The sequence below is a fragment of the Lampetra fluviatilis genome, chromosome 62 (assembly GCF_964198595.1).
Source record: "Lampetra fluviatilis chromosome 62, kcLamFluv1.1, whole genome shotgun sequence".
Classification (NCBI taxonomy): Eukaryota; Metazoa; Chordata; class Hyperoartia; order Petromyzontiformes; family Petromyzontidae; genus Lampetra; species Lampetra fluviatilis.
The window spans coordinates 4472587-4499313 of record NC_136336.1 but is presented as its reverse complement, the minus strand read 5'-3'; the positions used below and the strand labels follow the sequence as shown (position 1 = coordinate 4499313).

Here is a 26727-nt window from a genome sequence, read left to right as displayed (position 1 = left end):
TTTACTACTCCACTCAGCTACCCCATCACACCACGCGTGTTCTGGTGGGACGAGTTTACTACTCCACTCAGCTACCCCATCACACCACGTGTGTTCTGGTGGGACGAGTTTACTACTCCACTCAGCTACCCCATCACACCACGTGTGTTCTGGTGGGACGAGTTTACTACTCCACTCAGCTACCCCAGCACACCACGCGTGTTGTGGTGGGACGAGTTTACTACTCCACTCAGCTACCCCATCACACCACGTGTGTTCTGGTGGGACGAGTTTACTACTACACTCAGCTACCCCATCACACCACGTGTGTTCTGGTGGGACGAGTTTACTACTACACTCAGCTACCCCATCACACCACGTGTGTTCTAGTGGGACGAGTTTACTACTCCACTCAGCTGCCCCATCACACCACGTGTGTTCTGGTGGGACGAGTTTACTACTCCACTCAGCTGCCCCATCACACCACGTGTGTTCTAGTGGGACGAGTTTACTACTCCACTCAGCTACCCCATCACACCACGTGTGTTCTGGTGGGACGAGTTTACTACTCCACTCAGCTACCCCATCACACCACGTGTGTTCTGGTGGGACGAACGGGCTACTCCCCTCAGCTACCCCATCACACCAAACTTGACCTACACACAAAGTTACTCCCCCTTCATACACTCTATCTCACGTACAAATACGCATAAATTCTCTTACACATGCATTCTCACACGTACATACATGCACACATATACTATCTTACACACACACACACACATGGTACTGTCATTCAAGGCCGAGCTAACCTAGCGGAGGCTCAGGACAAGTTTTAATACACCACTTACCACTGATGGTAGCCGTGGCCGGGTTCGTACAGCAGCGCACTGTACACTGCGCTGACGCTCACGCACACACCACATCTGCGCACACAATGACCCATTTACATACGTACACACGCACACATTACACGTGCACACAAAGATAAAGATCCCCCATACAGCCTTCAACGGATTGCAGGGGGCAGGTACTGATCGCGAGCACCTACACGCACACACACAGACGTATACACACTCACACACGGAATACACACACATGCAACCACAGACGCCCACACGTACACACACATACACGCGCGCTCACTCCTGCTTCTCTGCACGCTGATGACCTCCACTCGCAGTGGGGGGCAGGCTCTCCGAGCTGCCGGGCGACCCCCCCTCCCTCTGCCCCCCTCCTACTTGCTTCTCCCGCCCGCTGCCCCTACCCCCCGCTGCCCCGGCCCTGCTGCTGCCCACGTGCCCCCCACACGGCTCCCTGCCGTGCTTCCCCGGCTTCCCGATCGCCAGCTCCTCCGCCGCCCGCTCGGCCAGACCACCACCGCCTCCACCACCACCACCGCCTCCACCACCACCACCACCGCCACCGCCACCACTACCACCTCCACCACCACCACCGCCGCCACCACCACCGCCGCCTCCACCACCACTACCGCCGGTGCTGGCGGCGCGGCCGCGGTTCCCATCGCCGCGTCCGCGCGTCCCGGCCGGTGGCGGCGTCTCCCCCTTGTCCTTTGCCGCAGCTGCCGGTTCTGCCGCCGCCGCCGCCGCCGCTTCCTCCTCCTCCTCCGCTTCGTCCTGGTCGTCGTCCTCATCTTCGTCGTCCTCCTCGTCTTCCTCCTCCTCGTCCTCCTCCTCGTCGTCCGCGTTGTTGTTGCTGCTGCTGTTGCTCTCGTCCGGCTTCTGCGGCTCCGGTTTTTTGATGACGACGACGCCGCCGACGACGCCGTCGCCGTCGGGGCCGCTGGCCGGCAAGGAGCCCTCGTCGGTGGCCGACGCGTCCGAGGCTGCACACACAGAAGGCAAAGATCCCCCGTGTAGCCTTAAACAGACTTTTGGGGCAAGTGCTGTTAGCGAGCACCTATGAAGGCCGGCACGGCGCACGAGGGGGAGGGTGGTTAGCACCAAGCCCGGCCGCCTTTGTCTCCCCAGTGGGGGGTGGGTGGTGTGGCCGGAACCACGGCGGACACCTTTGACCTCACCACTACCTCCCGTCCAGCAGCACACCAGGTGGGGACGGAGGTGAGACATTTTCTACTCGAACTATTGTCACGTTATCCATTCAGTCGAGTTACTGAGCGGGTAAACAGGAGAGAAATCGATTACTGAGAACATCGAACAGGCCCAGTCTCTCTCCCTCACAACGCTGCGTTTGTGGATGTGTCTCTCTCACCACGCTGTGTGTGTGGATATCCCTGGCACGTCTAGGGAGGGAGTCTCACCGTGCGGAGCTGTGGGCTCCGTGTGTGCCGATGCGGTCGTGCCGGGGCTGGGCTCATCCTGCCGCTCCGAGTCGGAGCTCTTCTCCCCCTCGGTCACCTCCATGGGGGCCGACTACAGCACACGGGTGGTGGGGAGACCACACACACACACACAGACACGTACAAACACACACACACAGACACGTACAAACACACACACACAGGCACGTACAAACACACACATTCAGACGCTGTCTCCCCGACAGACCTGGTCTTCACCTGAGGACGGCTGCTTGCGTTGTGGCCGAAACGTCGTGAGAATTATTTTATTATGTTTTATTTTTATTATTTTATTACTTCCCTTCTACGTGACTTTGCCGAAAGAACCAAGAAGATGACACACAGACACATACAGATCTAATGACAGTAGAGTCAACCTGCGGTGCGAGTGGCCACGGGAGGTAATAATGACAGGGGAGTCAGCCCACAGTGCGAATGGACTGGTGGCCACGGGAGGTAATGACAGGGGAGTCAGCCCACAGTGCGAATGGACTGGTGGCCACGGGAGGTAATGACAGGGGAGTCAGCCCACAGTGCGAATGGACTGGTGGCCACGGGAGGTAATGACAGGGGAGTCAGCCCACAGTGCGAATGGACTGGTGGCCACGGGAGGTAATGACAGGGGAGTCAGCCCACAGTGCGAATGGACTGGTGGCCACGGGAGGTAATGACAGGGGAGTCAGCCCACAGTGCGAATGGACTGGTGGCTACGGGAGGTAGTGACAGGGGAGTCAGCCCACAGTGCGAATGGACTGGTGGCCACGGGAGGTAATGACAGGGGAGTCAGCCCACAGTGCGAATGGACTGGTGGCCACGGGAGGTAATGACAGGGGAGTCAGCCCACAGTGCGAATGGACTGGTGGCCACGGGAGGTAATGACAGGGGAGTCAGCCCACAGTGCGAATGGACTGGTGGCCACGGGAGGTAATGACAGGGGAGTCAGCCCACAGTGCGAATGGACTGGTGGCTACGGGAGGTAGTGACAGGGGAGTCAGCCCACAGTGCGAATGGACTGGTGGCCACGGAAGGTAATGACAGTGGAGTCAGCCCACAGTGCGAATGGACTGGTGGCCACGGGAGGTAATGACAGGGGAGTCAGCCCACAGTGCGAATGGACTGGTGGCCACGGGAGGTAATGACAGGGGAGTCAGCCCACAGTGCGAATGGACTGGTGGCCACGGGAATGATCGGGAAGGGAGCGTGGCCAGGTGACGGAAGAGGACGGTGGAGTCTGCTGGTGGAGCCAGTGTCTAGAACCAACGAGAAGGTTCGGGAAGAGGGGCGTGGCCTCGGTCCGTATATCAGGGAGATGCGCGGGATACTTGGGGCTGTTGCAGTGGCGGTCTCCGCCTGCTCGAGTGAACATGTCTACTGAATAAAGAAACCATCTCAAGACGAAGTGTGCCAAGTCGTTTTTACACAGACACAAAAAAACAAAGATCCCCCGTATAGCCTTAACAGACTATTAGTGCAAGTGCTGTTAGCGAGCACCTATGAAGGCCATCACGGCACACGAGGGGGGTGGGTGGCCAGCACCACGCTCGGCCACCTTTGTCTCCCCAGTGGCGATGTTTTTTCGCACCGCACCAGGTACTCATTTGAGTCTGAGTCGACCTAGGGGAGGCCCATGACCGGTTCAGATAATTGTCACTTGCCGGATTCGTAGCGCAGCGCGCTAACCACTACACTACCGCTCCCCACACACGCACACGCACACACATACACACAGGTATGCACGTAAACAAATGATAAAAACGACGGTCCCCAATGTAGCCCGCACAGGCTGCTGAGGCGAATGCTGTTAGCGGAGCAGCAACTATGAATGCTGGCACGGCGCAAGAGTGGGGGAGTGCCGCCAAAACCACACCCGGCCACTCCCCAGTCACCGTGGTAAAGTGTGTGTCGTGGCGTGTGTCGTGGCGTGTCGTGGCGTGTCGTGGCGTGTGTCGTGCCGTGTGTCGTGCCGTGTGCCGTGTGTCTCACGACAGGCTGTGGACGTGTGTGGAACTTCTTTTGCACCGTGCGTAGCCGACCGCGGTGCGTGTCGCTGGGTGCTGCGTGTGGCCGTGTGTCTCGCCATGCGGTGTGTGTCACCGCGCGTGTCGCCACGCGTGCCGCGGTGTACGTCGCCGCGTGCGGCACCTGTGCGGGTGCCGGTGGCGCCGTGGGTTTGTCGCGCTCCTCCTCGCGCCGCTTCTGCGCCGTCTCCTCGGCGGTGGCGGCCACGTCGGCCGCCACCTTCTGCAGGTCAACCTCAATCTTCTGGCCTCGCAGCTGCAACGCACACACCACCGGCGACGACGACGACAACAACAACCGCCGTTCGCCACTATGCAGTGGTGACGTCACCATGGCGCTTGCGCCAGGCTAGGCGCAGTGTGAGACCACGGGAAGTGTCGAAGGCTCACAACGCAGGAGGTTGTCACAAAACAGACCCAGGTGCCGTGGGTTGACTGAGCGACATCACTGGCGGATGCACCGCCTGTGCTCCGCACTGTGCCAATTTGCGGACTTTTAGCCGCCCGGCGCTGCGCTCGTTGGTGTGAGCGTCACTCCTCCGCCCTTCGCTGTAGCTGGAGAGCGACTGCCTTCAACTGCCCAGTAACAGCATCCTTCACGAGTGTCCTCCACAGAGGCTGATCTTGACGCTGGTGGTACCAGTCGTCCACTCCTGTACCACGCTGACTAGCCTCCGCCATAGCAAAGTGGGAATTTCTGCCGATGCCTTCGCTGGAGGAGAAGAGAATCTCGGAGCAGCTAATCTCTTGTAAAAGCTGACTGGTGTCACCCAGCGCTTCCGTAGCAGGGGTTGGTGGGTCACGCAGATCACGTAAGATTACGCTTCCCGAAACCAGCCTGGCTCGGACGTGGCCAAAAGACGGGCGAGTAACAGCAAACGGGTTCACAAAAAAAATCGTGTGGTTGGTCTAACAACCCCTAGGCCCCATGCAAGCCCACGGTGTGACCCCGGGCCTCACCCTCTTGAGCTCCGAGTTGAAGCGCTCGGTCGAGTCGAGGAATTTGCGCTTCTTGCCCTGGTGCCGCTCCTCAATCTGCAGCAGCTCCGCCTCCAGCTTTTGCTGCGACGCGGAAACCACGGCGCACGCCACACCGAGTGGGCAACGGTTACTTTTCCACTTACAGAAGAGGGCAAAGAATCTTAAAACGCACGTTTGTTTCTCAACGTGGAGGAACGCCGAGAACAATCCACGCGACCACCAACGGGGGAGAGGGAGAGAACCCGCGATCGAACCCATGACCTCCTGCGTACCAGGCGAGGGAGATGACATGGCCGTGCCACCGCCTGCTTATCTATCATGACACAGGATCGTCTACGACAGTCGGCAGCGATCCGCTCTGTGCCATCTCACCGAGCGGCGCGTACTGGCCCCGAACTCTCCGTCGACGTCGTCTACGATATGCAGCCCGCGGTGTTAGCGCCGGTACTGCAATACTAAAGCTATTTTTAAAAAGTGTAATTTAGTAGGTAAGGCCCACTGAGCTATTTCTTTTTCAGCAGCGAAACCTGGCCACAAGTGATATCCCAACGAAGTGGCTTGTCACGTGCAAATTTCAACACCATCATCACGATCCATGAGCAGATAGCCCCTCGGTGTCCACTGCACATTACAGAATTTTTTTCACTTTCCTACGTATACTTATCCATTATAGTAATAATCCGATATTGCTGTACCCTATATTACTGATCATCCTATGAACAGATTTTCAGTAATATAGGGTATAATGCAGATCTAGACACTTTCCAGGGCGGGGGGGGGGGGGGGAAGAGCAATCATGAAATGTCTCTCTTTTATAATTCGGGCCCTAAATGTATTTTATGGTATCAATAGAATACCAATTTTAGGGTCTCAAGGGGGCGGTATGGGGGGAGTTGGGGGGGTGGGGGGGATTGACCCCCTCCCACAGCCACCGCCCCTCCCCCAACGTAGATTCACCACCGACTGCACCGATCCCTAATCGCGCCGCGCTGTGTGGCAGTGAGCACCGTGCCGCGTGGTGTGCAGCCGACGCCGTTGCCGCCGTTGCCGTACCTGGTGGACCATCAGCGAGTGCACCTGCCGCTTCAGCACCTGCATGCGGTTGGTGGTCACCACGGAGCGCACGTCGGGCACCACCGACTCGTTAAAGATCTCGTTAATGAGACGGTGGTTGCGCAGGAATCGCCCGGCCGACACGTGCTTCACCGAGAAGCCGTCGTCAAAGTCTGACGAGTCGGGGTGGGGGTGAAGTGGTGGGGGGTGGGAGAATAATAATAATAAGATAAAACGCCTTCGGTTAATCAGATCACGGATCATCAAATCGCCCAACGTACGTTTCTATCGGATTGTTTTCACGAGACGGTGACTGGTGGGACGCGCGTGCGTGCAGGATGCAGGCAAGGCCGATTGCCGGGCACCAGAATGGTCTCCACGAGTCCGGCGACCGAGGGAAAAGACTTCGTGCGACTGCGTACACATCTTCTTGGTTCTTTCGGTAAAGTCACGTAGAAGGGAAATAATAAAAAATTAAAACATAATAAAATAATTCTCACGACGTTTCGGCCACAACGCAAGCAGCCGTCCTCAGGTGAAGAACAGGTTTGTGTTCTTCACCTGAGGACGGCTGCTTGCGTTGTGGCCGAAACATCGTGAGAATGATTTTATTATGTTTGATTTGTATTATTTTATTATTTCTCTTCTACGTGGCTTTACCGAAAGAACCAAGAAGATGAATCCCTGCAGTCACGAAAGCTTTAAATCGAAATTTGCGTACACATCGCGATTGAGTGGGGGCGCGGGCGCGCGCGCACATGATCACGCAAGCAGCCGCGTGTGTGCGCGCGCTTGCGTGATCGTGTGCGCCCCCCGCCTCCCCTCATCACCGCGCCCGCGCACCCTCAGGGTCCTCTGCGGGCTGGATGCTCATGTAGGACTCGAGCTTGTCGTTGCGCTGGCGCTGGCGGCTCTCTTCCTCGAGCGCCGCCTCGGCGCGGCTCTTGGCGTTCACGTAGGCCAGATAGGTGGGCGAGTTGAGGTACGTCTTCATCGCCTCGCTGTACTCGATCTGCGTGCGACAAGACGGCGGCGGCGGCGGCACTCGTTCAGCTCGCTCAACTCTCGGCAGCGGCTCGGTCGCCTCTCACGGCAAACCCATCGCGGGCGACGGGTCGCGAAATCCGACAGCTCGAAAAGTCGCACGACGCAAATTGTCGCCCGCGGCCGCTCTCGTACGCTCCCCGAGCGGCGGCGGCGGCTGCGCAACAAGGACGCGCCGAAGCCTCACTCGGTCTCTGGGCAGCCCCTTATTCACCCAACGCAGCGATTGCTCGTTCGTCGGCAGAGGTGGCAACCGGGTACCCGATACCCGTACCCTACCCGATACCCGGCTACCCGTACCCGGCCGGGTACGGGTACCCGTTTGCGACCCTGGTGCGGCCGGGTACGGGTAGGCCGTGAGTCACTGGTGAGTCACCGTTTGTCACTCATTTCCCAACGTCTTGTCTCTTCTCACAATTCAAGTTCCTAGAATCAACCCACCCGCGCCTGCAACATAGCTTCATCCCAGAGGTCGCAATCGGGTACCCGATACCCGTACCCTACCCGTACCCGGCCGGGTACGGGTAGGGTACGGGTACGGCCGGGTACGGGTACGTGTACCCGTTTGCGACCCTGGTGCGGCCGGGTATGGGTACAAGTAATGAATCAAAACCCGTTTGCGACCTCTGCTTCCGCCTCCCTGCAGCAACGGCCGCTCCCCCCTTCCACCCCTTCACCTTCTCCGCCTCGTAGTCGTTGATGTACTCCTGCTTCTCCTCGTCGCTCAGGTCCCTCCACATGCCACCGATGATCTTGCCGATCTCCCACAGCTTGAGGTCCGGGTTCGACGCCTTCACCTGGTCCCAGACCTGGCAAGAGACACGCCCGCGCGCCCCGTACACGCATCTCGCCATCACCACCGCCGCCACCACCACCACCACGACGACCACCGCCACCACCACCAGTGCCGTCACCGCCACCACGATCACCACCAGTGCCGCCACCACCACTAACACCACCACCACGATCACCACCAACAACGTCGACATCGTCATCAACACCGCCACCAAAAAGAAAACTTGACTGCTCTAAAGGCTGCCTGAGAATCCAACCCCAAGTTCTAAGCCCAACGTCTCCGCGGAGGCCGTTGGGCTCGGACAGCGCTCGCTGCTCTCTCTCGCGCGCTCTCTCAGTCTCGTCGCAGGCTCTCGCGCTTTGCTCTCAAGGTCACTCCACACGCGAGGGTCTCTTTCGCCCGAGTGCATCTGAACGAGGGCTTCCCACCTGCACCGTGGCGCGCCCTGCCTTCTTCTTCCCTCCGGTTGGCTACACGCGCACACAGCAGTCGACCAATCAACGCCACCCTCATTGGCAACACGAGCCGCACGTCCCAGCCACTAACCCCCCCCCCCCCCCACATGCCCGTCCGCCCCCCCTGCCCGCCCGCTCCCCCCCCCCCCACGATCCATCACTCTCTCGTGCGAGGAGTTGATGCTCGGTGTGTTGGGGGAGGGGGGTTGGCTAGAGCCCCCCACCCCCCCCCCCCACGGCCGGCTCGCTTCTCTTAACCAAAGCGGAGTTCAACTTATTCCTCACGTCCTCGTCGCATTCGAGAACGTGTGCCCTAGCCGCGCGCTGTCGACGTTCAATTTGAATGCGACGCTGGATCTGAATTGTTCCCAAATAATGTTAGTGGACAGTTGCGAGGACCGTTCGTGTCCTTTATAGGGGGATCAGTGGTATCATGCACCTATCACTTTCAAATAATTTACGTGAAATTGCAAATAATCGATGCTCAGACGCACACAGTTCAAGGTATGCGACAGATTTCTATTGGCGTCGGGTCGTGGCATAATTCGATTCGGCCACTCGCGTTTGTTTAGCTGTGCGTGTGTGCGTGTGTGCGTGTGCGGGGAGCGGTGGTGTAGCAGTTAGCGCGCTGCAATATGAACCCGGCAGCCCCGGGTTCGATTCCCGCTCACGGCCAACACCCAGTGACGATTATCCGAACCGGTTCTGGACCTCCCCTAGGTCGACTCAGCCTCATGAGTACCTGGTGCGGTGTGTAAATATCGCCACTGGGGAGACAAAGGCGGTCGGGCGTGGTGCTGGCCACCCACCCCCTCGTGTGTCGTGTTGGCCTTGATCGGTGCTCGCTAACAGCACTTGCCCCAAAAGTCTGTTATGGCTATATGGGGGGAGCGGTTGTGTAGCAGTTAGCGCGCTGCGCTACGAACCTGGTAACCCGAGTTCAATTCCCGCTCACAGCCAATACCAGGGACGATTATCTGAACCGGTCAAGGGCCTCCCCTAGGTCGAATCAGCCTCATGAGTACCTGGTGCGATGTGTAAACATCGCCACTGGGGAGACAAAGGCGGTCGGGCGTGGTGCTGACAACCCACCCCCTCGTGTGCCGTGCCGGCCTTCATAAGTGCTCGCTAACAACATTTTCCCCAAAATAATATTAAGGCTGTCTAGGGGATCTTTGTCTTGTTTAGTTTTGTATGACGCGCGTGTTTCTCGTACCTTCCGGCTGTAGCGCATGTACGGCATGAGGGGCTTGTCTGGAGGCTTGGGCGGCTTTGGCACCGTGATCCCAGGGTTTGTCTGCGAGCGAAGCAAAGCATGGCACACGGTAACGGTTCGCCACGCCAGCCTGCTAGTGGAACGGCTTGCCACGCCGCACTGACACGCCTCACTGCACGGCGCCAAGACGGATACAAAACACCGCGACACACGCAACTCAGCGCACAGCAACACGCCACACGACGCCACACTACGACAAGCCACTCCAACAAAGCCACTGCACCACATATTCTTGGTTCTTTCGGTAACGTCACGTAGAAGGGAAATAATAAAATAATAAAAATAAAACATAATAAAAATTCTCACGACGTTTTGATTGCAACATCATCAGGTGTGAAAACTACAGCAAGAAAATGTTTTAGCTGTAAAAAAAACAAAAAGTCTTGCTGTAGTTTTCACACCTGATGATAATTGCTTGTGTTGCAATCAAAACGTCGTGATATTTTTTATTATTTTTATTTTTATTATTTCCCTTCTACGTGACTTTACCGAAAGAACCAACAATATGAATCCCTGCAGTCACGAAAGCTTTAAATCAAAATTACACTGCACCACATCACAACACACTGCACCACAACAGACTGCACACCATACACCACGCCGCACTACGACAATCCACTGCAAGCGACACAGCACTCCTATGCAAAACCACAGACCTCAAAGAGTACAACACAACACTAACAACAAACCCAACCTGCAAAACACACCACTCGATGCAAGAACCCACCACTCCACAGCACACCAAAGGCACACGCGGCGCACCACTGCCCACGACAGAAACACTCGCTGGCTCGCTCGCTTGACACAACACGCTCCCGCCGCCCCGACGTTTCGCTCCGCGCGCTGCCACAGCGCTCTCCACTCACTTCCCGAAGAAGCTTCCAGGACGCGGAGCGAAACGTCGGACATCACGCCGAACAAGGGGTGGGGGGAGTTGGGGGGGGGTGTGGTGGGTGCTGCTGGGGGGCGGGGCAATCCGAAAGCATATCGGATAACTACAAGCCACTCGGTGCCCCCCGCCTTGTCAGCTGGGAATGTCGGGGGGGGGGGGGCAGAACGAGGCGAGCCACCCCCGGTAGGGGAGTGACGCCCAGGGTTGTGGGTAATCGTGTACCTTAGCGCCTTACCCGGGGAGGGAGGGACATGGGAGGGAGGTACAAGGGAGGGAGGGATTGAGGTACGAGGGAGGGAGGGACATGGGATGTAGGGAGGTACATGCGAGGTACATGGGATGGAGGGAAGAACATGTGATGTACATGGGATGTAGGGAGGTACATGCGAGGTACATGGGATGGAGGGAAGAACATGTGGTGTACATGGGATGGAGGGAGGTACATTCGAGGTGCATGGGAGGGAGGGAAGAACATGTGACGTACATGGGATGGCGGGAGGTACATTCGAGGTGCATGGGATGGAGGGAGGTACATTCGAGGTGCATGGGAGGGAGGGAGGGAGGTCACTCACTAGGCCGTGCAAGGCATAGCTGTACGCGGGGGCGGCCCAGGTGTCACGAAACTGCCTGGAGGCTATGTCGTGAGACTGCCTACCCAGGTACGATGTCTACGCACACGGTGAGGGGAGGGGGGAGGTGGGAGGGAATGGGAGCAGCAGGCGGTGGTGGTGATGAGGCATGCGTTACGACAAAGCCAAAAAGAAAATGAGGGGTGGGGGGATGGCGGGAGGTTTGCAAGCTGTGGAGGGGGGGAGGCTGCTCAAAAGCGGACCGCGTAACTCTTCTTTGGAGGCAACCGAAAGAGCCTTCAGACCCAAACGAAAAGCAAGGCAACCGATTATACGTCCCCGTTCACCCCGCGCTAAAGACAAGATAAGCATTCGGCGGCGTCGTGGAGAATCTAAGTTCCATGATGAATAATCAGACGACACGCCTCCTCCTTCGCACACATCTGTCCCACTGCATTAAGAAAAAAAACTATTTTAAAAAGTATTTTATTACACATCCCATCATCAGCCACGTGGCCTTCTGAGAGTGCTTCATGCAAGGAAAAATTCCGGACCGGTGTCATCAGCAGCATCTCATCAGCAGTGAGGCTAACGTGGATCAATTGTATGTTTATTTAGTTTAAGTGAGAGGACAGACGTGTTGAGGAGACGCGCTTGTCCGATTGTCCGTTCTGTGACGTATGCCACAGTCCACAGCAGGTACATGGGCGGTGGTGGGCGGGCAGGGGTGGATGGGAGGGAGGGTAGGAGTTAGGGTGTGGAGGAAGGTGGGGGGGCGGGCAGGCGGGGACAAAGCCAAGCAGGGTCAAGCGCAGAAGGCGACAGCCGTAACAGTCGGGTGGTGGCAGCCGAGCTGGAAACTGAACCCATTACGCTGTGGAGAGAAGTGGGTCTGTGGAGGGAACACTGGCCCAGGAGTTCAACTCGGCCCTCGTGGTTGAGCCATGGAGGCAACCGGCTTCCCCAGCTGGTGTCAGAGGTCGCAATCGGGTACCCGATACCCGTACCCTACCCGATACCTGGCTACCCGTACCCGGCCGGGTACAGGTACTCGTTTGCGACCCTGGTGCGGCCGGGTACGAGTAGGCCGTGAGTCACTGGTGAGTAACCGTTTGTCACTCATTTCCCAACGTCTTGTCTCTTCTCACAATTCAAGTTCCTAGAATCAACCCACCCACGCCTGCAACATGGCTTCATCCCAGAGGTCGCAATCGGGTACCCGTACCCTACCCGATACTCAGCCGGGTACGGGTAAGGAATCAAAACTCGTTTGCGACCTCTGGCTGGCGTACACCATGATTCGCCACCACACCCACACCCTCCCCGCCTCTCCCCCCACTGCGGTTCCATCACGTGTCACAATGCAGGGTCAAAAAGAAGCGCGCTGGGTGGGGCACGTGTGTAAGATGGGGGGGGGGGTGAGCCGGTTTACCGAGACGTGAATTGGAGTGGTCTCCACGAGTCTAGCGACCAAGCGGAAAGAAAGAAAAGAACTAAGACCTAAGCCCAGATGGTGCAGTTTCAGCTGCAGGATATAGCGGGTCAGAAAGCGTTGGCCACGAGGTGGTGGTGGAATCAACAGCGTCGGCCTCCGTGACGTCTTGACCCTTCATCTTGAATTCAGGGTCAAGGTTGACTTCAAGCGTGGATTCAACTCTGACTATTGAATTCAAGGTCGAGTTCTTTTTTTTTTTTATCTAAAACTTTGTTGCGGACGAAATCGCTGCGTTGTAAATGGCGTGGCGCAAAGTGGGAGGAGAAAAACAAACCCAGCGTAGCGCACCGACCCAGTCCACCGTTTAACGAGACGAGGCACGGCAGTAGCCATCTTAATGCGGAAAGCTTGCATGCAAGGGAGGACAGCTCGCACACACGGGGGGGGGAGGTCATTCACAATGCAATGGTTACAAAAGACGAATGATTCAAACGTCATAGGCAAAAATCCGACATGCATTATTTGAAACGTGCGATTAATGGGGCCGACGGGCAGCGTTAATGACGTCGCTGCTACGGTGCGGGGCGGGTTACGCGGGCGCGTTCTACACTACTCAACTCGGCATGGTCCACAATTCAAAGCTTGGTCTCCGCGAATGCAATTGTTTTGCCTGAGGGTCGGAGGCAGGCAGGGGCTGTTAGCCGCAATCGCGCTGTTCTCTGTGAGGTTCAATAATGTTTATCGTCAGCGGTTACAGCAGCCATATAAACCCCGCCGGCCTCCGGCGATGTGATCATAATGGTTTTGAAACTAAACTCGGTTACAATCGTCAAATGTCCGCTTAATTTTCAACAGTCCGTTTTGCAGAAAAAACCCCCCGAATAAATTGGAATATTTTCTCACGTGACAACTGGTGGACGGTTGTAGTTTAATAACAAAAATGTACATTACACTGACACTATCTAAAGAAACGAAATATGAAGTGTAAAATTGGTCAAGAAAAAGCCTACTTGTAAAATGCAATTTAACACAGTTTTTGTTCCGCCACCATGCGGCTCAGCCTGGCCCCAGGGCCTGTCACTCACTCACTCACCATGGCTCTACTGTTGGCTCCAGGCTGTCCACCCAACTTGTAGTTGTTGTAGGCCAGGTGGCTGTACGGGTTGTAGCCCACGAAGCCAGGGTTGCTGGTTGTTTGCTGTAGATACGGTGGGGCCAACGGGGTGTGAATATACAACAACAAAGACAGCGGTATCCTTCTTAACACCCATGAAGCAAACCCATACACACTACACCCAAACACACACACACAGACATCAATGTCCCCAGCAGAGAATGCAACAGGCTGTTGGGGCAAGCGCTGTTAGCGAGCACCTACGAAGGCCGGCAAGGCACACGAGGCGGTGGGTGGCCAACACCACGCCCGACGGCTTTCGTCTCCCTAGTGGCGATGTTTACCAGGTACTCATTTGAGGCCGAATCGACCTAGGGGAGGCTCAGAACCGGTTCAGATAATCGCGACTGGTGTTGGTCATGAGCAGGAATCGAACTCGAGTCGCCAGGTTCGTAGCGCAGTGAGCTAATCGCTACACTGCCTAAGCCCAGATGGTGCAGTGGCACTAACAACAGCACACACACACACATACACACACACTAACATACACACGAGCTGGCAGAGTGTTAACAACAACCACTGCAGATGACTCAATTGGGACTACACAGTAGCAAGCATTACTCCCTACTGGCAGACTAATGCTCCCAGGTCACTCTTGTAAATGAAAAGAACACTCAACACATTCATAGCACATAAATGAAGATGGGCCCATTACTCGAAAATTCACCTTAACATATTTTTTTCTTTAAAGACTACGCAGTGTTGTTGACGAACGTGTTGTGTTTTAGTTTTTTGTTGTTGGTTGTGCTTGTACACAGCGTATCTAATTAATTTGTTTAACCTCGCAAGATACCAAATCCTGGTCTTTTGAGTTCTCACACTGGTTAAAGAAAATAAACCTGAAACGTGATTCGCATTACGCACAACCAGGGCAAGGGCTGTTTAGCGAGCACCGGTTTAGGACTTTATAGCAAAACACGGAACGCAAGGACAAAAAAAAAAGACTCAAATAATTCTGACTCGATCGCCATGCACGGCACTCCTCTTATTAGCTGGCCATGTGAGGTGCACAATTACCCAGTGTGGAAAATTATTACACAGGTAATTGAGTTTAGTGACACCTATCACATTCCACAGGCAATTTAGTGCTTCGCAACCTTTTTCATTTCACGGCACACTCTCAAACTTGCCCAGATCTTCACGGAACACGCAATTCGATTTTCTTTTTCAAAGCAACGGCTCAATATCCGTGACTGTTGGCCCCGGTCAAAAGGACAACTGTCGATGGCCAAAGGATAGCCGGATATGAATTACGAAGACGTTCCCGGGCTGTTTGGGTTTCCAGGCCAGAGAAAGAGGCCCAGTGTGGGTTCAGAGTTCACGAAGCAGACAGGAGAGCAGGCCGATTGGCTTACTGCCGGAGTGGTGGTGCCGGGGGCTGGGGAGGCGGTCACAGGTGGCCGTCCTGCACACACGCACACACGCAGACACACACGCATAAACTCACCTACACATATACACCATCACTTCTTAAAACCCCACTCTTTATCTCAACCACTATCATCTTAAATTTCGATTTAAAGTTTTCGTGACTGCAGGGATTCATCTTCTTGGTTCTTTCGGTAAAGTCACGTAGAATGGAAATAATAAAATAATAAAAATAAAACGTTATAAAATAATTCTCACGTTTCGGCCACAACGCAAGCAGTAGTCTTTCTGACAGACCTGTTCTTCACCTGAGGACGGCTGTTCTATTTTTATTATTTTATTATTTCCATTCTACGTGACTTTACCGAAAGAACCAAGAAGACACTATCATCTTACATACAATTTGAATATTTCTGCAAAGTGCCTCGGAATAAGGCACGATAAAAATCTAGATAAGATGTCACATACACAAGCAGACGCACGGTATAAAGTATAGTATTAATAATAATCCCCCTCTGTTTATCTTTGATATTTTCGGGGTAAGTACTGTTAGCGACTGCGGTGGATGTGAAGGTCTGCAGAGGAGACGGGGACTCGAACCCAGCCACGTGGGAGCACGGGGCCAACGGTAAGACTCACGCGACATGGTGACTTGTGGCTACTCCGCTGGTCACCCACAGAGAGAAATCCTGCCGTGGAAACACACACAGATACACACACGTGGGCGCAAAACGTGTCATCCACCCCATTGCCCCATCGCACAAACCGCCATCCACGGGCACACGTTTTATGTATGTTGCACTTGTCGCATCGTACGTAGCCAGCCGTGCTAAGGGGCCGTCCATAAATGACGTCACGCACCTAGGGGAGGGGGGGGGTCAGACATTTGTAACGATGTGTGACGAGGGGGGGGGGTGAGAAATGTGACATCACATTAAAATGCGCAACTTTAAATAATTAAATAGACTTTTTAATAAATGTTTTCTCCTACAACATCAGAGTGCAGCGCCACATTAAATACGCACTACAATGACAATAGTTTAAAGCGATTTGAAGCATGTTTTATATTTTGGGGGGGGGCGCAGAGCTTTGTGACGTCATATTTGAGGGGGGGTCTGACTTTTTGTGACGTCGTGTGACTAGGTGGGGGGGGGGCAAAAATCGTCCAAAATCGCGTGACGTCATTTATGGACGGCCCCTAATCGGAGGTGCAATTATGTATGTATGTTGAACTTCTTTCGCACCGTACGTAGCCAACCGTGCCAATCGGAGACCGATTCATACACCATAAGTGTTGAGCAGTATCTGAAAACATATATATGTGGGCTGATGTGAAAAAAGTTCGGATATGTAATAAGTATAACCCGTAAAAACAAAGTTTTTCACTATAAATCCTTTATATGCGTGGCGGCTAGAGTCCTCTCGTCCTCTGGCTTGAGATGGCTGCCACCTATGGGTCAGATGATTGCATGGCACCATTAAGCAATTGGTAATTAAATATATTTTTGCCCTAAAAAGTGTAAAATTTTGGAAAAAAATTTTCACGAACATTGTCACGCACGAGTCTGTGTGGAAAATGTCAGCTCGATTGGATCACGGGAAGTGGGTTAAAAAACGACCGAAAGATTTGCACGGTCCTAAGCAAGCAAGCAAGCGAACTTAATATAAAGGATTTAATAATAAATTTCTACTCTGGACGCCCTAGCAAACGAGACGTTCCACCCCAAGGGTTATCCTGGTAAAACATTTACTAAATAAACGAATTAATAACTCGAATGTACATAACAAGTTGCACCATGCGTAAACAATGCACCGAGTGAATGCGAGCGGACAAGTGGCGATTGAATATTCGACTTTGTCCTTGCACACAGTTTGTTGTCAATCCACTGCTGGATGAATGCCTCCTCCATGACTGTTGGTGGTGGGTGTTTGTTGACCATACTTCACCTCGATGGTCAATGCGGGTTGGTGAAGAAGAGAGGAATTGGGTGGAGGTAGGCCTCGGCAAGGTAAAGTAATTTACCATTTTTAAATCCTTTATATTAAGTTCACTTGCGTACTTGCTTGCGCGCTTACGACCGTGCAAATCTTTCGGTCGTGTTTTAACCCACTTCCCGTGATCCAATCGAGCTGACATTTTGCACACAGACTCGTTGTGCGTGACAATTTATTTTCGTGAAAAAAAATGTCCAAAATTTTCCACTTTTTAGGGAAATTTTTTTTGCATATTTAATTTAAAATACCAATGTGATAAAAATGAAACTCTTACTCAAGAAAAACAGAAATGAATAATAAAATAAAACCGATGCCACGCATATAAAGGATTTATAGTGAAAAACTTTGTTTTTACGGGTTATTTTTTTACCGGGTAAAAGGGTAAAGGTAAAGGGTAAAGATGTAGACATGCCAAGGGGTAAGGTAAAGGGTATGGTAAAGGTAGCTCGGAAGAATTACCAGGTAGGGTAAAGGTAGCGTGAAGTATTACCCGGTAAATACAGTACCTTGTTTACCGCTAAAAGCTCTGTGGCGCAGTCCGTGGCCTCCATTTAATAAGTTATATTTGAAAAAACTTGATTAAAAACACGCTTTTATTAAATGTACTAGTAATGACAGAACTCCAGGAAGTGTTAAAAATATATATATTGTAATGATATACAGTAATATAGTATTGTCATGCAGTCGATACCACATTAGGAAGTGGGTTAAAATTGAGTTACAAGATTTGAGGATACAACAACAACGACAACAACAGAGTGAGTTAAAAGAAAGCGTGTAAAATTGGAATCATCGAGAGTATTCTATATGAATAACGCGATCTACCTATAGCGTTTACCGTTATAAACCTTTTTCATGTGTAGTACCCCAGTAATTACCCTGTAATCGGGTAATTTGTATGGGGTTAGGGTAAAAGGTATGGTAAAGGAATGCACGTTGCTTTTTTACATTTTACCGTTTACCTTACCTGCTAAAAGGTAAAAGGTAAGGGTAGAGTGATTGTATTGTGGTAAGGTAAAAGGTAGGGTAAAGGTAGGCTCGTTGATTTTAACTTTTCACCTTACCGAGGCCTAGGTGGTGGTGTGAACTGGTTGTGATATCAAAACGCCCCCATCACTGCGCCACCGCTCCACTGCACAATGTATTTACTCAACACTATTATCATGCGATTACAGTCATGCCATATTATTTGTGTGGGTTTCCACACGGTGTTATTATTATACGCCTGTCATAGGACAGTCGCCATATTAATAACGGCGAATTTAAATACGGTAATAGGGTACAGTACTATTGTTTTACAATCACCATATTGACTGTAAACACCACATCAACAATAAACGGCCTTCATAAATCCACTGCTGGATGAAGGTCCCTCTTAATTAACATTAACGTACCTAATTTAACGATTGTCTTTATCGAACGATATTAAAATCGCTTATTAATGGCGTGCCGACACGTAATCGCAGCGCACACATTAACACGCCCAAAGCTAATGCAGATATTATTGAATTTTTTTTATGACCATCGATTAACCCCGTTAGCATCAACGCCTTTGTTATGCAATTATTATTTTAAAGTTTTAATCCAGATACCCCGGAGAACCGGGAGCCTTTAGGAGGTGGTTGGTGGTGTTAAGAGGGGTGGGGGGGGGGGTCCCGCGTACCGGGGCTTCCGCGGGAATCCGAGCACCGGCGCCCGTAGAAGAATCCAGGCAAGGCGGCAGGCTTCACCCCGCGCCTGCGGTCCGATGGGGTTGGCGGGCCACGGCGACACGGAGAGGACGTGAGACCAGCAACACCACTCCTCCCTTCCTCCTCTTCGCCCGCGATCGACGCACTCGAAACGCGGTCGACGAGGAGGACTCAGAGGGACATCGTTTTACGTCGAAACGGACCTACGCGCGACACGGCCTTACCCGCGCCGGCCAGGACCCCTAGGGCTGCCCTGCGCAAGAGCCCGAGTGCCTGATTAATATAATTTAATATTAGATATTTTAAATATTTAATGTATCATATAAAAATGTGAATAATGTAGGAGAGGATGTTAAACACGGGAGATGGAGCAATTAAATCAGTTTCATCTTCTTGGTTCTTTCGGTAAAGTCACGTAGAAGGGAAATAATAAAATAATAAAAATAAAACATAATAAAATACAATTCTCACGACGTTTCGGCCACAACGCAAGCAGCCGTCCTCAGGTGAAGAACAGATCAGACGTCTTTCCGACAGACCTGTTCTTCACCTGAGGACGGCTGCTTGCGTTGTGGCCGAAACGTCGTGAGAATTGTATTTTATTATGTTTTATTTTTATTATTTTATTATTTCCCTTCTACGTGACTTTACCGAAAGAACCAAGAATATGAATCCCTGCAGTCACGAAAGCTTTACATCGAAAAAAATGGCTGATGATGATTATATATTTTTTATGCCGCTTGCAACTGCTGCAATTTTACTGGTAGGAACCACCTGGTTCCACCAGCCCACAGGGGATTATTGTGTCCGTCCGTCCGTCGTGCATCCAAAAATGGGAGGGGTCGGGCTGGGTGGACAGGGGAGGGTGGGGAGGGGCTGGCCACCCCGTGGTGCCCTTATAAAACTCAACGTTTAAGCTACTCACGCCGGCTTGTGCCCGCCCTCACAGTCGGGCATATTTGCGGAATACACCACGCCGCCGTTGACCCTGGCCATTGACCGAGCAACCCAACGTTCCTACCAGCTGCCCTCCGCAGGACAATGTGTTTATGTAAAACGCGTGGCGTCCCTTGAACTGAGCCAGGTTATTTATTACTAAACTAAACTTTTTAAAAATGTTACCACGTAAGGCCCCACTGAGCTAATTGTATATATTTTTTAGTACACGCTTTTATTAACTCACTATATCGTATCCTCAAAACTTGTAACTCAATTTTAACCCACTTCCCAAATGTGGTATCGACTGCAAACTTGATATACTTATGTAATACTGATGACAATACTATATTCTATAAAAAAAAGTATTTTTAAAAAAATTTTATATGTTATGTTTCGGCTTTGGTCTATTTGCCCACGGTCCCTTACGTTATGGCAAGCTTCGGGGCCACTTCCTGGAGTCGTGGAGTTCTGCCATTAAAGCGTGTTTCTGAAAAAAGTATTTTTAAATATTACTTATTCAGAAGCGCCCTGACCACAAACGATAGCTCCACGAAGGGGCTTATCATCTTTATGAGCTGCCAACACTCTGAACGCGTGACGTCGTTTCTAAATGTGGAGGGGAAAACCGGAGGACCCGGAGCAAAATCCACGCGACCACGGGCAGAGAGAGACGCAAACTCCAAATATCCAGCAGGCGTCAGGGTTGGGATCGAACCCACAACTTCCTGCATTCTAGGCGCGGTAGTTAACATCTCCTAGCCACCGTGGTGATGATGAGAGAGACACGCAAACTCCAAATAATAGCCAAGCGTCAGGATCGGGATCGAATCCACGCGTTTCTGCATACAAGGCGAAGTCGTTAACATCTCTTAAGGGCCGTCCATAAATGACGTCACGCGATTTTGGACGATTTTTGACCCCCCCTCCCTTTGTCACACGACGTCACAAAAAGTCAGACCCCCCCCCCTCAAATATGACGTCACAAAGTTCTGCCCCCCCCCGCCCCAAAAAATAAAACATGCTTCAAATCGCTTTAAACTATTGTAATTGTAGTGCGTATTTAGTGTGGCGCTGCACTCTGATGTTGTAGGAGAAAACATTTATTAAAACGTCTATTTCATTAAGTAGAACGTTTTGTCTATATTTATTTAAAGTTGCGCATTTTGATGTGACGTTACATTTCTCAAACCCCCCCACCTCGTCACACATCGTCACAAATGTCTGACCCCCCCCTAGGTGCGTGACGTCATTTATGGACGGCCCCTAACATTTTATAGTAGTTTATTGATATAATAGATCAGAGTGCTGTGTTAAATCGCCGTGTCAAAACGTCCTTTTATACTAATATGTACTACACTTAGAAATCATTGTTATGCTAATGTACGATTTTATATCACAGTCGCGATTCAGTGTGTCCCGGTGTTGCTACTTCATCTTTAAAATTGACTCTGCGAGTGTCAGATTTCGTTCTTTGGTTCTTTCGGTTAAGTCACGTCTAAAAATAAAATAATAAATTAAAATAATAGCGACGTTTCGATTGCAACACAAGCAATCATCATCAGGCATAAAAGAAATAGCAATAAAAATCTAACTAGAAAACTATAGACAGACATACAAGCAGACAGACATCACAAGGACACACAGAGAGAGGACACATATCGGCACAGAGAGAGGGGTCGTTTCTGTGACGGTCCCTTAAATATAGAGAGGGGGGGCGGGGACGGAGAGAGGGAGGGGGCAGAGAAAATTAGCATATCAATGAGTGGACGGCAACGTGTTGCTGCTGCGCAAGTAAGATGACGACGTGGCACGGCACACAAGCTTGAAAATTAGGAGAAAGGCACACTAAAATTAAATAACCTCGCAAAATATCGAAATGTGATGTAATGCAACACAGAGAGTCGGTCAACACACAATTAACGCATAGCCTGGTTCGTATTAAATGCCATTGAGTGCATGCAAGCGATCCGCGCGAGAAACCATGTGGACATTCGAGGCTAACCTAATTCCTGGATGCAAATCAACGAGGAAACGAAAAAAGTCGTCACACTTTTTATTTATTTTGTCGACAGACCATGGCACGCCACTAAATTCAAGCAACGACAAACACAAAAAGTGAGATGTGAGCAACACATCAAATGGTGCAACCACCCTCCTCCACTACCCCAGATAAATATAACAACAGCCATATGCAGGTGTAAAGTGAGAACGTCACTCACGCCTATGGTTAGACGCAATCGTGACACACAAACACACGCACAGAGGCCAAGTCTGCACAGCACATCATCTGCTTCACTCAACTTCAGCTGTGAGTTCTAGATTTGAAGCTTTCGTGACTGCAAGTATTCCAATTCTTAGGTTTTTTCGGTAAAATCACTTAGATAAAAAAAAAATCAAAATTAATAAAAGTATTTTACTTCTAATTTCGTAGATAAAAAAATCTAAATTAATACAAGTATTTTACTTTTATTAATTTAGATTTTTAATCTACGTGACTTTACCGAAAAAAACTAAGAATATTCAGCTGTGAGGCCAGCACAGACGCTTCAGCTGGCCCACAGTCTTGGTGAGAGTAGAGATAGGCCTGGGCTGGATCCCTCACCTGTATAATGGTGCACTCCGTAGAATTTGGGATTCCTAAAAGACAAATTTGCATAGCTATGGGTAGTCAAGTGCATTGTGATTATTATTTAAGATCAGGCAAATGGTGATCAGTGATTGGAACCCGAGCCCCCCACGTGCACAAAACAAGCCCCAGATTTAGATTTGGACCAGCTTCTGGACCGCAAAGCTGCGTTCTACATTAGCTGAAATATAATATACTAGCTTTACTACCGGGCTTCGCCCGGGGACGTGGATTCACCACGCCCGGCCGCCTTTGTCTCCCCAGTGGCGATGTTCACACACCACAGCAGTTACTCGTTTGAGGCTGAGTCGACCTAGGGGAGGCCCAGGACCGGTTCAAATAATCGTCACCGGTGGTAGCCGTGAGCGGGAATCGAACTCGGGTCGCCGGGTTCGTAGCGCAGTGCGCTAACCACTACACTACTATGCGTTACGCTTCCACATGTGCGGGTCACGTGACAGATGTGACGTCACAGCTCACTTTCCGTGCAAAAAATATATGTATTTATTTTATTTTTTGCATGGTGTACAGTCTGGAAAGTACACACATGTCAAATTTCAAGTTGCATGTCGGGAAGTACGCGAAACATTTTGAACAGACACATAGTCACAACTTTGCCTTTTATATATATGGATATAACTTTCATTGAAATTGCTCGAATGTCAATCGACGGACAGAAACTCGGCAATGTTAATTGATTGTTGATCGAGTTATCAGTGGAAAAGAAAATGTGTGCGGATGCCGACCCGCTCTCGTGGCTAATAATAAAATGGCGTCGAGCCTCGTGGTGAGTTACTTAATTTATTATGAGTGTTAATTAACTTGTTTATTTTGATCAATCCAACTCGAATCAATAGATATCATGGAGTTGGAAGATGATTAGAGTGTTTTGGTGATGACAATATTAGTTGTTTTCGTAATAGTTTATAACATTTGGTATTATTGTAATTGCGTATTGCTCTTCATTAGAAGATTAATTTGAACATTAAGCTAATGGGGTGGTGTTCTTACAGAGGTTACGTTCCCGATTCGGGAATAAGAAATAATCATTGTTTTGTATGATTATTGTCAGTAAAATGTGATTCATCTAATTTACACGTTGTTAATATAATTAGGTAGTAATTGTACAAGTACGTATTGTCTCGTTTATGCATTACTAGCTTTACTACCCGGTTTCGCCCAGGACTTGGATTCACCACGCCCGGCCACCTTTATCTTCCCAGTGGCGATGTTCACACACCACACCAGTTACTCGTTTGAGGCTGAGTCGACCTAGGGGAGGCCCAGAACCAGTTCTAATAATCGTCACCGGGTTCGTAGCGCAACGCGCTAACCGCTACACCACCGCTCCTCAATACCAACACAATCGCCATTCGCCAACAAGTGACAGTGACGTCACCACGGCGCCTGTGCCAGGCTAGGTGCACTTTGAGGCTACCACGTGAAGTGTCGAAGGCTCGCTGACAGGTCTCGAGACAGATCTTGCAGGTGCCATGGGTTGGCTGACTGAGATGACCGGTAGATGCACCACCAGCTGTACCCCCTACTGTGCCAGGCTAGGTGCAGGAGGAGGTCTCGAGACAGACCCTGCAGGTGCCATGGGTTGGCCGACTGAGATGACCGGTAGATGCACCACCAGCTGTACCCCTTGCTGTGCCAGGCTAGGTGCAGATGGAGGTCACGGGACAGACCCTGCAGGTGCCATGGGTTGACTGACCGAGATGACTGGCTTTTGCACCACCTGTGTCCCCTGCTGTGCAGGAGGAGGTCACGGGACAGACCCTGCAGGTGCCATGGGTTGGCTGACCGAGATGACTGTAACTTATGCACCACCTGTGTCCCCTGCTGTGCCAGGCTAGGTGCAGGAGGAGGTCACGGGACAGACCCTGCAGGTGCCATGGGTTGGCTGACTGAGATGACTGTGGCTTATGCACCACCTGTGCCCCCTACTGTGCCAGGCTAGGTGCAGGAGGAGGTCACGGGACAGACCCTGCAGGCGCCATGGGTTGGCTGACTGAAATGACTGTGGCTTATGCACCACCTGTGCCCCCTACTGTGCCAGTCTAGGTGCAGGAGGAGGTCACGGGACAGACCCTACAGGTGCCATGGGTTGGCTGACTGAGATGACTGTGGCTTATGCACCACCTGTGCCCCCTACTGTGCCAGGCTAGGTGCAGGAGGAGGTCACGGGACAGATCCTGCAGGTGCCATGGGTTGGCTGACTGAGATGACTGTGGCTTATGCACCACATGTGCCCCCTACTGTGCCAGGCTAGGTGCAGGAGGAGGTCACGGGACAGACCCTGCAGGTGCTGTGGGTTGACTGACCGAGATGAATGTAACTTATGCACCACCTGTGCCCCCTACTGTGCCAGGCTAGGTGCAGGAGGAGGTCACGGGACATATCCTGCAGGTGCCATGGGTTGGCTGACTGAGATGACTGTGGCTTATGCACCACCTGTGCCCCCTACTGTGCCAGGCTAGGTGCAGGAGGAGGTCACGGGACAGACCCTGCAGGTGCTGTGGGTTGACTGACCGAGATGACTGTAACTTATGCACCACCTGTGCCCCCTACTGTGCCAACTTGCTGTGAGTTATCCACCGGCGCTCGTTGTTTGTGAGCGTCGCTCCTCTGAACAAAAAAAGACAAAGATCCCCCGTATAGCCTGAACAGACTGTTGGGGCAAGTGCTGTTAGCGAGCTCCTATGAAGGTCAGCACGGCACACAAGGGTGGGTGGCCAGCACAACGCCCGGCCGCCTTTGTCTCCCTAGCGGCGATGTTTACACCCCACACCAGGTACTCATTTGAGGCTGAGTCGACCTAGAGGAGGCTCAGGACCGGTTCAGATAATCGTCACCGGCGTTAGCCGTGAGCGGGAATCGAACCCGGGTGGCTGGGATCGTATCGCAGTGCACTAACCGCTACACCACCGCCCCCCACACAAACATAGACAAAGATCCCCCGTATAGCCTTAACGGACTGTAGGGTCAAGTGCTGTTAGCGAGCACCTATAAAGGCCGGCACGGCACACGAGGGGGTGGGTGGCCAACACCACGCCCGGCCGCCTTTGTCTCCCCAGCGGCGATGATTACACATCGCACCAGGTACTCATTTGAGGCCGAGTCGACCTAGGGGAGACCCAGGACCGGTTTAGGCAATCGTCACTGGTGTTTGCCGTGAGCGGTAATCGAACCCGGGTCGCCAGGTTCGTCGTGTAGCGCGCTAACCGCTACACTACCGCTCCCCACACTCACACACAGACACATACATCCACATACACACAGACACACACACACATCATCGTGAGACGAGCAAGCACGCGAGACGGAACGACGCCACACACACCGGTTGCACTGTGTATTTCGGTTTGTTTTTTTATTTAGTTCAACGACTGTTTCAACACAAGTAACACACACGTAAAAGGGGGGCGGGCAAGACTGTATTCTAAACAAAACAACCCTCAGCCCACGAGGCTTGGGAGAGTGTTCAATTGTAGCCGGGACATGATGGGGTGGGGGGGGTTGGTGAGGTGCATTGGGGCGACACGATTTTAGGTACCGCTTGCAAAAAAAAAGTGGGGTTATTATATATAAAAAAATTATTATTGTCTCTAAATTTGAGTAATTTACAGCCAAATACTGCTCACTGCAGTGTGTTTTCCTTTTAATCATGTGTCTTGGTTTTTTGTTGTTGATGTACCTTTTGAATTTGACAAAAAGAAAAATTCGATCTGGATCCATCATCCATCTGCCTACATTTTTCAACTTTGGAGGGGGCAAAGAGCCACCGGATCGGACCACGTGACTCTTGATGGCAGGGGGGGGGGGGCGATGAGAGAGATTTTAACGAATATCTCCACGGGGAGGTTACTCGCAGAAACATCCCACCGTGGTTCAAGAAAAAAAAAAAGTCCCAATAAATGTTTAAAATGCTCTCTTGTCGACTACCGCAAAAACGTTTGATGATATATAGCACCATGAGGAAAAGCGTCAATATTATCAGCACCCGGAGTGCCTTGTCACCCCTGCATTGACGTGTTCACACGTGTGTGTGTGTGTGTGTCGGGGGGGCCTGAGGTAGCTCCTACCGGAGATCCTTTGGTCTAAAAAAAAAAA

The 26727-nt window shown here is 51.8% G+C and overlaps 1 protein-coding gene across 1 annotated transcript; it reads right to left on the bottom strand.

Annotated features, from left to right (window-relative positions):
* Window positions 1-1121: 1121 nt before the first annotated feature.
* On the bottom strand, window positions 1122-19309 carry LOC144951395 (SWI/SNF-related matrix-associated actin-dependent regulator of chromatin subfamily E member 1-like). The gene is made up of 12 exons (XM_078881634.1): window positions 19019-19309; window positions 16000-16049; window positions 15348-15397; window positions 13912-14016; window positions 9863-9943; window positions 8073-8204; window positions 7195-7363; window positions 6352-6524; window positions 5278-5379; window positions 4442-4573; window positions 2261-2372; window positions 1122-1825 (listed from the first exon to the last, which is right to left on the bottom strand). Exons 2-12 carry the CDS (start codon window positions 16004-16006, stop codon window positions 1122-1124), a joined length of 1767 nt encoding a protein of 588 aa, XP_078737760.1. The 5' UTR covers window positions 16007-16049; window positions 19019-19309.
* Window positions 19310-26727: the final 7418 nt, after the last annotated feature.